Source organism: Geotrypetes seraphini, chromosome 4 (assembly GCF_902459505.1).
Source record: "Geotrypetes seraphini chromosome 4, aGeoSer1.1, whole genome shotgun sequence".
Lineage (NCBI taxonomy): Eukaryota > Metazoa > Chordata > Amphibia > Gymnophiona > Dermophiidae > Geotrypetes > Geotrypetes seraphini.
Window position 1 is genome coordinate 185,434,732 of NC_047087.1, and position 13,246 is coordinate 185,447,977.

General features: G+C 42.3%; 1 protein-coding gene across 2 annotated transcripts in view; it reads left to right on the top strand.

Annotated features, from left to right (window-relative positions):
* Nucleotides 1-13,246, top strand: part of SGPL1 (sphingosine-1-phosphate lyase 1) — a 205,499-nt gene that overhangs the window by 97,770 nt on the left and 94,483 nt on the right. For both annotated transcript variants that reach the window (XM_033940957.1, XM_033940958.1), the window contains exon 4: nt 3,151-3,298. In XM_033940957.1, the coding sequence (XP_033796848.1) occupies nt 3,151-3,298 (148 nt within the window). The remainder of the gene's footprint in view (nt 1-3,150; nt 3,299-13,246) is intronic.

Here is a 13,246-nt window from a genome sequence, read left to right on the forward strand (position 1 = left end):
ATAGCCCACTAATCCACCTTGACGAGATAACAATAAACCCTACAATAGAAGAAGCCATAGCAGCCGACAGGACCTGGACCAACTTCCCAGCAGTACAATGGTCTGACATGAACCGACTCTACAAAAAAATACAGCCAAGCATCATGCGACCTAAACAACTGTCCCTCATATCTGCTTACAAATGCCTCCCCCAAATTTAGAGCCAGCATCATGCAATGGATACAAACCACACTCACGGAAGGTCAATTCCCACAAGAACTAGGAGAGATCATAAAGGTCCAATAGATGCCCCCTCCAACTATAGACCCATCGCTTCAATTCCATTATACGTTAAATTAATAGAAGGTCTAGTTGCACAATACCTCACCAACTTCCTGGAAGACCACAACCTACTTCACCCCTCACAATCAGGGTTCAGAACTAACCATAGCACAGAGACACTACTAGCAACTCTACTAGACTCAGCCCGTCAGCACCTCGGTAAAGGAAGAAGGATGTTGATAATTCAACTCGATCTCTCTGCCGCATTTGACCTGGTAGACCATACCATACTACTTCAGATACTAGAAGCCATAGGGATCTCAGGTGGGGTATACAACTGGTTCCAAGGATTCCTTAAAACAAGAACATACAGAGTAAAGACAAACGACCTTAAATCAGACCCCTGGTCTAACCCCTGTGGAGTACCACAAAGGTCACCACTGTCGCCCACGCTCTTCAACCTCTTCATATCCTCCCTCAGTACCACTCTAGAGACCCTAATAGTAACATCATTCACCTACGCAGACGACATAACCATACTCCTCCCCTTCGACACACCAGATCCCACTTCAATAGACAACTTGAAAAAAACACTAGAAGCAATGGAAAAATGGATGATAGACCACAAATTGAAGTTGAACTCGGACAAAACAAAATTTCTATTACTTGAAAAGGACAAAACCCCATCCATAACAGAATTAGAAATAAATGCCACCAAATACCCCATACAGTCCACTCTCAAAATCCTAGGAGTGACGATAGATAGATGCTGCACAATGCAGGTTCAAATCAACAAGACTACTCAAAAAGCGTTTTTAACCATGCGCAATCTACGAAAAATAAGAAAATTCTTCGAGAAAGAGCAATATAGGATCATAGTCCAATCCCTTGTCCTAGGTCTAGTGGACTACTGCAATATCCTCTACCTACCATGCCCCACAAACTTGATAAAACAACTACAGACTGTACAAAATACAGCCCTCAGACTGATCTATTCACTTGGAAAATTTGACCATATCACCATTGCCTACCTAGACTCACACTGGCTACCTATACGAGCTCAAATTCAATTCAAATTATACTGTTTATTATTCAAAGCAATAAACAATATTGCACCTGCCTACCTAATCTCAAAGATTCAACAACTTCAATCTTGTAATAAGTTTGCGGCCTTTGATGTTGTCCACCACGATATCCTAATTTACCAACTTTCTGATATAGGCACTAATTCCACAGTCTTAGAATGGTTTTCAAAATTTTTACTATCCCGCTCTTACACTGTTAACATGAATGGAACCATGTCTTCTCCTTGGAGACCACTATATGGTGTTCCCCAGGGATCACCCCTGTCCCCTCTTCTTTTCAACATTTATAGGTCTTCTTTGAAATTCTTCCATCTATTTCCCTTTGAAACTCTATTTACATATGCAGATGACATCTTTGTCCTTCTTGAGATAGATTCTAACCTCACCGAAAATATAACAGCTTGCATAACGAAACTGGGCCCTCTCTGTACAAATGAAGCTGAATGAGTCCAAAACAAAACTACTCTGGCTTGGCCCAAAATTAGATGTTACCCACACTCATTCCACTACCTTCTGGTCCCACACTGCAGATTGAATTCTCAAGCAAAGTTTTGGGCATCATTATTGATTCTACACTTTCCTTTAATGATCATCTCAACTCTCTGGTTAAAAAAAAAAAAAAAATTTTTTTTAGTCTTCACATGTTGAGGAAAGTGAGATCCTGCTTCCGCCAACAACATTTTGCTGTCCTTGTACAATCAATCATTCTTTCCAGACTGGACTATTGTAATTCCATCTATCTATGTCTAACCAAGAAAAATCTTCAAAGACTTCAGCGGTCCAGAACACTGCGGCTAGGTTGATCTTCGCAAAAAGCAAATTCGATCATGTTTCCCTGCTTCTGTCAAAACTTCACTGGCTTCCGGTGATTTCTAGGATTTAAATGTACCTGCCTAATTTTCAAGATCCTACATGGCATTCTTCCTCTCTTAATCCCACTATCCTGGAATTCTTCAAGACCCAACACTACCAGATCCGTCCACATACTCAAACTATCTTTCCCCTCGTTAAAAGGTGACATATATGCAGGTAAATTAGGGAAATCCATTTTTTTTTAATTCACTGAGCTTTGGAATAACTTCCCTGCCCCACTGCTGAACCTAGGCTCATTCCAATTATTCCAAAAGCATCTGAAAACCTGGCTTTTCTCCAAAACATAAAGCTATCTATTTAAAATGTAAAGCTAGCTATCTTCTTCATAACCTCTTATTTCTTATTATGTCCTTCCCTCATTTATTGAATTACCTGTAAACCGTATCGAGCTCTATCTTTATGGAGATGATGCGGTATACAAACTTAAAGTTTAGTTTAGAAAACGCTACCAACTTTCTCATTGCCAACTTTTATTATGTATGTAAACTTATAACCTGTTCTGGGCTCTTCTGGGAAGATGGGCTAAAAAAACCGAATAAATGAATAAATGTTTTATTTATTTATGTAAAAAATTTATGAATTGCTTACATCTAAGCGATGTACAAAACATTTTACATCCACAATTTCAAGCACAAACATACATTATAACATGTAGTAAACAAATAAGTCTTCCCCACAAATTTCTTCAATACAGAATTCTTTAAATCTAAAACAAATAACCACAGAGTTAAAGAAAGGCATCCACAAATAATTGTGTTTTTAACATTTTCTTAAGACACATGATCTTTGCATAATCTCATTATACCTGGAATTGAAGTCAAAAGATTCTTACCAGCAAGTGGGAAAATCATTGTTAGATACTCAGCACCAACTTGCAGGTTTTCTTTTCAACCAATGTGACATACTTCCTTTTCATGTACCTTTCCACTAGATCCAGAAGAAGTTGGATAAGGCGGTGGATGACATGATTAGTACAATGTTGTGTTTGAAAGATGGAATAAGCTACGTGAAGGCACTGCCAGCAAAGGGCTTGGAGCAGGCTAAGGTCTTGCAGAAGGTAAAGGAGTATAACTCTCTGGGTAAGTATGGCTATGTACCAACTGCCTAATGTAAGACTTAATAGATTTTGTGTGCTAGGTCAATCGGGCCCTCAGGATTTCATGACCCTGAATGTTTTTCTTTTGTGGTACTGCCAAAAACACAGAGGATTCTGACTCATGATTTGGCTCTCTATAAGCTACAGCAGCCTATACAGGAGCTTGAAGGGAGGAAGTTATCAAGGTGTCTGTCATGCAGTTGAAGGTATGCTTCAAGAAGGTAGACAGCTGGCTTCTGGCAGTGATGTGCAGTAGTGTACCTTTAAGGGATGCTGAACTTTAGTTATTCATAGATAGAATGAGAACAGAGCTTTGGTAATGAGTTCCTAAAAGAGCTTTTGCTAATTTCTGAGATTCACTCCTTTGCCACCGCAACTTCACTGAGAGCAATGATAGGATGAGGAGGTGAGAGTTTTGGGGTTGGCTTTTAGATTCAACAAAGACTTGTTGAGGCCTGGTCTGATGTACACCTGAAGATATATAGTGATTTATGGGGAGAAACATATTTTAGAAAATATGCACTAGCCTCCTCTAACCGTTCTTTTAATGGCCTTTTCTCCCACTTCTTACATTCTACAGCTCAGTGGCTTCTCATATATTGTCTGGCCTAGGGGCCTCCCCTTCTAAATGTCTATGGTCTTCTGCCTCTTAGGCTATAAGTGGTATATAAATACAAATTAATTAATTAATTGTTCTTTCTGGCTTCTGGGCTATATCTTGCTCCTGCTATGGCTACCAAAGCTGTTTCCAGTCTGTAGCCACAGCTGATAATTCTGCTCTGTTGCTGATGCCTTTTCTGCCCTAGCCCCTCTTTTTAGCTTAGGCTAGTACATTATGAGTCTGGCCAGGGATAGCCAGTGCTTTTCGCCTTTCTGGCTTCTCCAGTAGGTGCCAGCTAGTATTTTTCAGGCAAACTGACACACTGGTTTATTCCATCATCTTAGACAGTACTGGTGAGGAGCCAGCTATCTTGGTACTTGTAATTAATTATCAATGACATAGGAAGGTGTAGGAGAGACATCAAATTTAGGCTCTTGGGTAGAAAGCTGAAGAAAAAAAAACAGTTATGGTGGAACCCAATAAAGTGAAAATACAGTAGCAAACTCAGTCCATGATATCATATGACTAACATTGTCAACTCTCAACAATATAACTAGTAACAAAGTACTTTTTGCCCCCCCCCTCCCCATGGTTGGCCCTTATCTAGAGGGATTTAAGTACGTATATGTGTGTAGTAGAGAATGACGTGACAAAATTCATCACCGTCCCCGTGGATAACCGCGGGAAACCATCTTCATGTCATTCTTTAAGGAGAGAGGGAAGAATCAGAGTATGAATGGCCACAACCACTGACCCACAAGCTTTGCTTGGAAGAATGCTGGTGTAGAAGGATTGAGGTTGAAATAGACACTAGAAAATGACATGGGATTATTTCCCACGGTTATCCACGGGGACGGGAACGGTGATGAATTTTGTCACTGTGTCATTCTCTAGTGTGCAGTGTTTTTATTCCTTTTTATTCTTCCCCAAATAAAAGCTTCACACTTTCCAATTGCACATTCCAATCGCACCCTTCAGCTTCATTCATGTCATTTATAGCTGATGGATATAAGCTTTGAAATTTAGCCCCCAACTGCTTTGGCCATCCATATTTTAAACACTTCCATCTTATTCATTACGGTCAGCCGTGCATTATTTGGGGGAGCAGCTTCTTGAACCCATCTCCAGATCACTTTATGTACCAGCAACAAAGCTGTGAGGACAAATATTTTTAACTATTTCAAAGGCAATCTCCCTTGGTCTCCTAAGTCCCAGCTGCTCAACGTTAAGAAACTGTGCAGTCCAATGGATTGCTCACAACTTCCTTCAACACCTGAATTAGAGGCCGACTGAAACTGGGATTCTCGGTTTCAACCAAAACTGAATCAGCAGCTGAAATTTGCTGATTGATTTCAGCTGAAAATGAAAGCAGCACCTCTTCCCTCGTCACAGTAGACAGCATGTCCTCCTGGGCTGCTGGCACTCCCCCGTCCACTCTCCCCCAGGTAGCTTTTCACTGGGTTGCTGTTGCCTTTTCCTCTCATGCCTCTCCCCTCGGCAGAGATAAGATCCTGCTGGGCTGGGCCGGCCAGCCGGCCCACCCTACCTTGCTGGAAGAATTGGTGCTGACAAAGCAACAACCCCCCCCCCCCCAATCACCTGAAGGCCTTCCCTAGGCCTACCTTTAACTGCCCTGATGGTGTAGCTGCCTCTGGGGCAGCAGCTGTCCCAGTTGCTCATGCCCCTGCTGGTTCCTCTATAAAAATGGTTGCTAAGAGTTCCTGCGGTAGCTTTGCAGGTGGTTAGGAGGGGGTGGGGTGGGGTGGAGGAGGGGCGGCTTGGTGAGGCTTGATAGCACTTATTCACTTCTGGCAGGGGGAGTGCCTGGCCTGGTCCAGCAGGATCTGGACTCTGTGGGGAAGGGGAGTGGTATCAGTGACCTGGCATGGGTGGGGAGGGCTGTCTGTTTTCAGCCGAAAATGCACTTGCATTTTTCAGCTGAAACCCAAACTCAGATTTCAGGCTGGTTTCGGTGCCAAAACTGAAATTCAGTCTGCCTCTATCCTGAATGACTGTGGTCTATAGTTCCTGCAAAGCTCTACATTCCAAAAACGAATGTATCCACAACCCCTTTTGTCTCTTGAATTTGTTACATCATCTATCCAAAATCTCATTTGTATTCCCATGGCCTGAGTAATATAGATCCTATACAAGTTTTTAAACAATGTTTCCTCTAAGTAGGCATTTCCATTTCTTCATGCTTTAGTTAAGTCTTATATTGTCATTTTCTAGCATAAGTCCTTGTTCCACTGGGCAGCTAGGCTCTTATAGTGCTTTCCATCTGCCTTGTTGCCCATCCCAGGTTATTACATTTAGGAAGGAGTGTGGCAAAATCTCATCCATTTCTCTAACCTGCAAACTGTTTATTTTCTCTATACGTGGTAATGTGGTGAAATAATGTCAGATTTGCTGTTTTGTTGGACTCTCGTCCTTAGGCATCATATCTTTCTACTAGTTCCTCCTTAACATTTGCAGATTGGCTGATTTGTTGTTTTTTTCATACTTGCGGATATTGCAGTAAATGTTCATTTGGTCTTTGTCACTTACATTTAACTTGCTCAAAGGATGTGAATTCACCTTGCTGAATCTGAATAGATCATACATACGTGCACACCTTTAACAGCCCAGGCTCAAAACTAGGATTCCCAATCGGTGCTAGAAAGGGTGTGATCCTGGGTAACACTATCTGAATTTGTCTCCACTAGTGGAGACTTTCCATGATGGGGTCGTAATAAATGGCAGGTGTGGCACCAGGGTTAAGCAGTAGTCAAAGGATCACAGAGTCTGATCAAAATTTTCCCTGTATCCAAGTTCACATTATGACTACATGACTCTTGCATCCACCTCATAAGTGATAGAATATAATCAAATGCCCTGATTCTCCTGTGATCTTGGAGCTTTACCAATCTAGCCAGACTTATGGGAATTCTTCCTTTTACTTAGAAATTGTCATAGGATACTTTTTATTTGCTTTTTAGCCAAAATGGTGCCATTTGGAGAAGTTATAATTGTTTAGCTGCTCCAAGCAGTGGCATTACTGACCTCCTCTGGCCCTTCCTAAAGTGGGGTAGGGGTGGGACAAAATGGAGCAAGTAAAAATCCTCCTTGGGGTGGAGGGAGTCAACACCTGTGTCTAGTAAAAGGACATTGGGGCACTGTTGAGCACAATGAGAGAGGATTCTGTTGCAGATACACAGGAGTCCATACTTGAGCTGTTGATTCCCCTTTCCTGCAAACTGCAGAAGGATATCTCTTTAAGAATTTGAGAACTCCTCCCCTAATGCACTGGAGCAGTGCACCCTCCTCTGTTATTCCTTTTGCAAGCAAACTCAGGTGTGTTTTGCTCTGCTCTGTTTTTGCTTTATTTTTTTCCCATCAGATTTTTGAAGTTCTTCGCTGCTTCAGTGCTTGCAAATAAGAAGAAACTCATGCAAATTAGACAGCGACGCGATTCATCAACCAAATATTTAAAACCGACTGGGCTGGCCGATCAACCCAAGAAGCGACTGCTGGAGACCAGTCAAAAACGTCTTTCCGACTCTCCAACTCCATAGAAGCCCTGCTCTGCCTCGATCTGTCTCCTGCCTGCTCGCCCCGATCTTCCAGCCCTGCTCTGCACCATGTCTCCTGCCTGCTCACCCTGATCTTCCAGCCCTGCTCTCTGCCCCGAAAACAAGACATGCAGCTCCTGTCTCTGCCCCGATCTTCCAGCCCTGCTTTCTGCCCCGAGCTCCTACTCTCTACTGCCTTCCCTGCAGTGCGAGCCCACGGGTTTAAAGCGGGGCTGCATGCTGCAGTGCAGCCCCACTTTAAACATGCGGGCTTGCACTGCAGGGAAGGCAGCAGAGAGCAGGAGAGTCTGGGTGGCAAGATTGGCTGAAGGGGAGAGCAGGAGAGCCAGCCCATGCGAAGGAAGAAGCTGCTGCCACCGGGGATAACAGGAGGAGAGTCGGGCCCGAAAAAAAACCAAACAGTAAAAAAACCCAAACAAACAGACACAAAATGCATGCGCATACCATCTGCATGGAAAGCAGATGGTTTGCACATGCGCGGGGATCGCACACCAGTGATCCGGGCAGGCAGATGGGGGCGTTCCTCCGATTGCCCCCATCTGCATATTTTTCTTTAGTGAATTCGTCGGACCTGCCCAGATCAGGCCCGGATAGGGCCCAATTGGGCAAGTTAGTGAATCTGGCCCGGGTTCTGAGTTATTCTTGCAAGTGTTTGCTATTCTAATCAAATCTAATCTGAGATTTGAGTTACACTATGCCTAATTAGGTTTAAGGCAACTTACAGTACAATTTAAAGAAATACAGTTTTGTACAGTACATTTAACTTGTTAAATATTTCTTGCTCATTGTTCTATTTTCTAAGTTTCAAAGCAGAGTGGAATGTGTTTCTTCCCTGGTGGTTCCCCATTCCTATCCTTTCTTTTCTTATGTTTCAGTGGAGTTTGATTGCTTTGATACCAACTGAGGAGGGTGCTGTGCTCCACTGCAAAAAGGGAGGAGTTTTCAAGTTCTCAAAGAGATATCTTTCTGCAGTTTGTGGGAAGTGGGAATAAACAGCTCAAGTATGGACTCAAGTGTATCCTAACAGAACCCAAGGTAAGAACCTAATCTGTCAATGCTTACTCTGGGGAGGAGTATATAGAGGAGAGAGGAATATGCTTGGGGAAGGGGGATGAGGAGGAGAGAGAGAATGATGTTTGATCAGGGAAGGGGGTTGGGGGGGGAGAGAGAGAAGGATGTTTGATCAAGAGAGTGGATAGAGAGAGGGGGGAATACTTGATCACAGGAGGAGGATAGGTGAGAGAGACATGCTTACTCCGGGGAGTGGGGATAGGGAAGAGAGACATGCTTGCTATAGGAGGGGGTATTAGGGGGAGAGAATGCTTGCTCTGGGGAGGATAGTGCAGAGAGGTAAACTTATGAGCACAACTGTAAAAGACAGACAAAAGCTTTTTGCATTTTGATTGTTGATTATGTGCTTTGTAGTTCATTAAAAAGAGCTGAAATGTTTACAAGTATTGATTTTGTAGTTCTTGTCAGCTGTATCAAGTGTTATGTGAAGATTTTTATCCTGGTACTGTGTTAAATACTTTTTTTTTCTTTTAATAAAAGATGTTTCAATACATACAGTACTTTTAGTTTTATTACAAGTTGGGGATTGAAAATAAGTGAGTCAGACAAGGAATTTACTACTACTACTACTATTTATTATTTCTATTGCACTACCAGATGCATGTAGCACTATACATTAAACAAGCAAGAGAAGGGTCCCGCTTAAAAGAGCTTACAATCTAATTATGACAGACACATAAGACACAGGACAAAGGGTGAATCAATATATGTTCATGAAGGGAACTATAAAGGAATGTAGAGGTAGAGAGGGTAGGGGCTTCAGGGGAATGAGAAACGGATATAGTGTAGTATAAGTTGGAAGGGTTAGGACCTAAACGCAGCTTTGAAAAAGTGGGCTTTGAGCCTGGGTTTGAATACTGCCAGAGATGGAGCTTGGTGTATTGTTTCAGGCAGGTTGTTCCAGTCAAATGATGCAGCAAAGCAGAAGGGGAAGTCGATATTTGGCATTAGAGGAGAAGGGTACCGACAAGAGCAACTTATCTGAAGAACGGAATTACCGGGGCAGGGTGTAGGGAGAGATAAGAGAGGAGAGATTTTGAAGAGCCGCAGAGTGAGTACATTTGTAGGTCAGTAAGAGGAGTTTGAACTGTATGTGGAAGTGTACAGGGAGCCAATAAAGCGACTTAAGGAGAGGGAGAACATGAGTATAATGACACTGGTGGAATATAAGGTGCGTAGCAGAATTCTTAACAGATTGAAGGGGGGTTATGGGTTAGCGAGAGACCTGCGAGAAACACATTGCAATAATCCAGGTGAGAGGTGATGAGGGCATGGATAATGGTCTTGGCATCGTGTTCAGAAAGGAAACTAGATTTTAGCAAAGTTGTATAGAAAGAAGCAACAAGTTTTGATGGTTTGTTGGATATGCAAAGAGAGGGATAGAGAGCATTATCTACCGAAACAGAGATCATAGGGAGAGGAGGTACAGGTTGAGGAGGGAAGATAAGAAGTTCATCTTGGCCATGTATAACTTTAGATGGTGGTGAGACATTCATGTAGCAGTGTCAGACAGGGAGGTGTAGGCAGATTTATGGGTATAACTAATTAGTGCAACATAAACAAGTCACATGCAACTCTTGTTTCTAGGATATCCCATAACTGCACCCAAGGATTCAGATTTTTGCCAACTTATACGAATATAGAGACCAAAGCTATATGAAATATTTTATTATAGATATAAAAATATAATTCACAAGCCAGCAGTAAATAATAACTAATTATTGTTCACAATATATCTGAATAAATACATATATTTCAGCACACAATTATTATACAGTAATCACTAAGTAAATTGGTAAATATGACTTAATTCTTACACACAATTATAATTCCTTACAATACTAAGTCCTGATAATGGCAGCAATCTATTATAGCTTATCACCAAGGGACCTAACATTCCTATCCATAACCAATACAATTCTAGCTAGCCCAGCTGAAAGAAGAGATAATTCCTTTTCTCACCCTTTAGATTATGCCTCAGCAGATCCGGGAGATGGAATTCTTCTGTTTCCTCAGCGTAGCAGATGATAGAACTTCTTCTGGTTAGAAAAGTCAGTTTGTCACTGGTAAAGCTGTAATATATCTAAGCTAGAGTTCCTTTTGCAATAGAAACCAGATCTGTTTAAAAGACAGTTCTGCATCTTCACTCTCGTCTGAGAGCAGGCCACAGTTCTTATTATTGCGGTGTAGTGTACATAGAAACCTAAGTTTAGATCCGAGCTCCCTCACATCCATACATAGTCTAAATCCTCACAAACACCTTTCTCCTTAGGTCGTGTAAGATGACCCCCCAGGACCAATCAAAGCAGAACAGCAAGAATGAATAGTCGTCTTGTGCAGAGGCCTTGGAAGGCGCCATAGATGATAAGCACAAAACATAGATCATAATGTAGTTTATAACTACTCCAGGTTCACAGGAGCTGGGCATGTACGAATAGGCAGATGTCCTTGACTGGAAACACACAGTTCTTGTAAACACGTCCAGAATGCATCAGGCAGCAAAGATGGTTCAGGCTTGCTTGACATGAGTGAGGCCTAACCTTAGGTGTGAGGCAGGAATCACCCCTACAGAGGCTGAGACTCAGGCCTGGATTGTCGTAGTGGTGATGGTGGTGAACAACACTTTCAAGTAGTTTAGATAAGAAGGGGAAGAGGGAGGGGCAGGTGGAGTACAGTGAGGGTTTCTTGAGGAGCGGTGTAACAATGGCTTCTTTGAAGGCATCGGGTACAGTCCCAGTAGAGAGGAATAGGTTGAGGATATGGCAGATAACAGGGATGATAGTAGGAGAGATGGTGAGCAATAGATGGGAGGGGATAGGGAGGAACAGATGGTAAGTTTGGAGGAGGAGAGAATATGTGCAATTTGCTCCTCTATGAGATCTGTGAAGGAAGAAAAGGTGGCATGGGTTGGCGGGGTGGATGGGAAAAGGGAAAAGCGAAGGCAATTTGGTCGAGAACTCAGTTAATCTTGTTGACCTTGTGATGGAAGTATTCGGCCATGGTCTGGGAAGAAAGTGAAGGAGGAGTCAGAGGTAAAGGCACTTTGAGTAGAGATTTAAGTGTGGCAAAGATGGTGAGAGTTGGATCCAAGAGAATCAGTCAAGCAGGCATAGTAGTCTTGCTTTGCAAGTGAAAAGGCAGATTGGAAGGAGGTCAGCAGGAATTTGAAGTGAACAAAGTCAGTGTGAGCATGAGTTTTTAGCCAGTGATGTTCCGTAGATCGGATGCAGGAATGTAAGTAGTGGATCTTTGAGGTCAGCCAGCACTGGGGTTTGGTGCATCTTATAGGATGTAAAATTGGAGTAGCAAGGGTATTAAGGGCAGAGGAGAAAATAGTATTTTAAGAAGAAACAAATTTGCATAGCATAGTGTTTGAGAAAAGGGGGGGTGGAGATAGTGGCAGAGAGAGTGAAGCCTGAAGTTTCCTGAATGTATTTGTGAGGATCAGTCGGAGGGAGGGGGGGAAGGGAGTTGAGTCGTGAAGATTATCAGATGATGGGCAGAAGAATTGAGGTGGAGAAATTGAGGTGTTAGAGAAGCGGACAAGGTCAAGGTAGTGGCCATTCTGGTGTGTAGGGGTAGTGGAGCACAGCTGAAGACTGAATGAGGATATTAGAGCAAGAAACTTTGAGGAGTAGGAATTAGATCCTCAGCATGAATGTTGAAATCACTAAGGATAAGGGAAGTAGTTGACGGTTCGTGAAGGATGGATCACATCACCCCTTTGTTACAAAAAGCCCACTGGTTGCCTGTTCTATATAGGATTGCATATAAAAATGCCCTCTTGACCTTTAAAACCATGCAAACTAATGCCCCGGCATTCATAGATAAACTACTGATCCCCTATGACTCCCAGAACCTTAAGATCAACTTCTCAGCATTCCCTTAATGTCCCATCCCTAAAGATAATTGGTACTCGTCGTACCCTCATTTTTTCAGTTACCACCCCTTTAATTTGGAACTCTCTCCCTCTATACCTTAGAGCTGAATGAAACTTGCAGAAATTCAAAAGCAGCCTAAAATGCTTGCTTTTTAAAGATGCCTATAACGGATTTTTATACACGTATCTACTCCAGCAATTTTTAACTTTTTCCCTTTTCCTATTGTATTTTCCTTTTATGTATTCTTTCTATAAAATTGTAGTTATTCCCTCTTTTCCCATTGTTTTCAAGTCATAAGTATGTTTGTTTAGTTCGTGTATGTCTTAATTAATTTAAAAATGTTTGTCTCCCAGCTATTTAGTTGTGTATGTCCAATAATTTAAAAATGTTCGTCTCCCAGTTATTTTTAAACACTTTGTACAACGCTTTGTACTTTTGGATAAGCGTTTAATCAAAACTTAAATAAACTATGAAACTATGAGAGCCAGGAGTCAAGATCAGTGAGGAATGAAGAAAGGAATTTATTAGGAGGTCGATAAATAGCCATTATTCAGAGAGGAAGGGGAGCAAATAGACAGATGGAGTGGACTATGAAGGAGGAGAAACAATGAGACTGGGGTAGGAGAAGAGGTTAAAATTTACAGGAAGGGGAGGAAGTGACGTCATCGTGGCTGATGGCAGCCTAGAGCGATAGCTCCGCGGACCCCCGTGCTGATTTCTGCTATCTTCGCGCGATTTTGCGTGCCTGCACTTTTCACTTCCTTCAGCTTGTTTGTAAAGCTGATTTGCTGCATCTCGATGGCGAC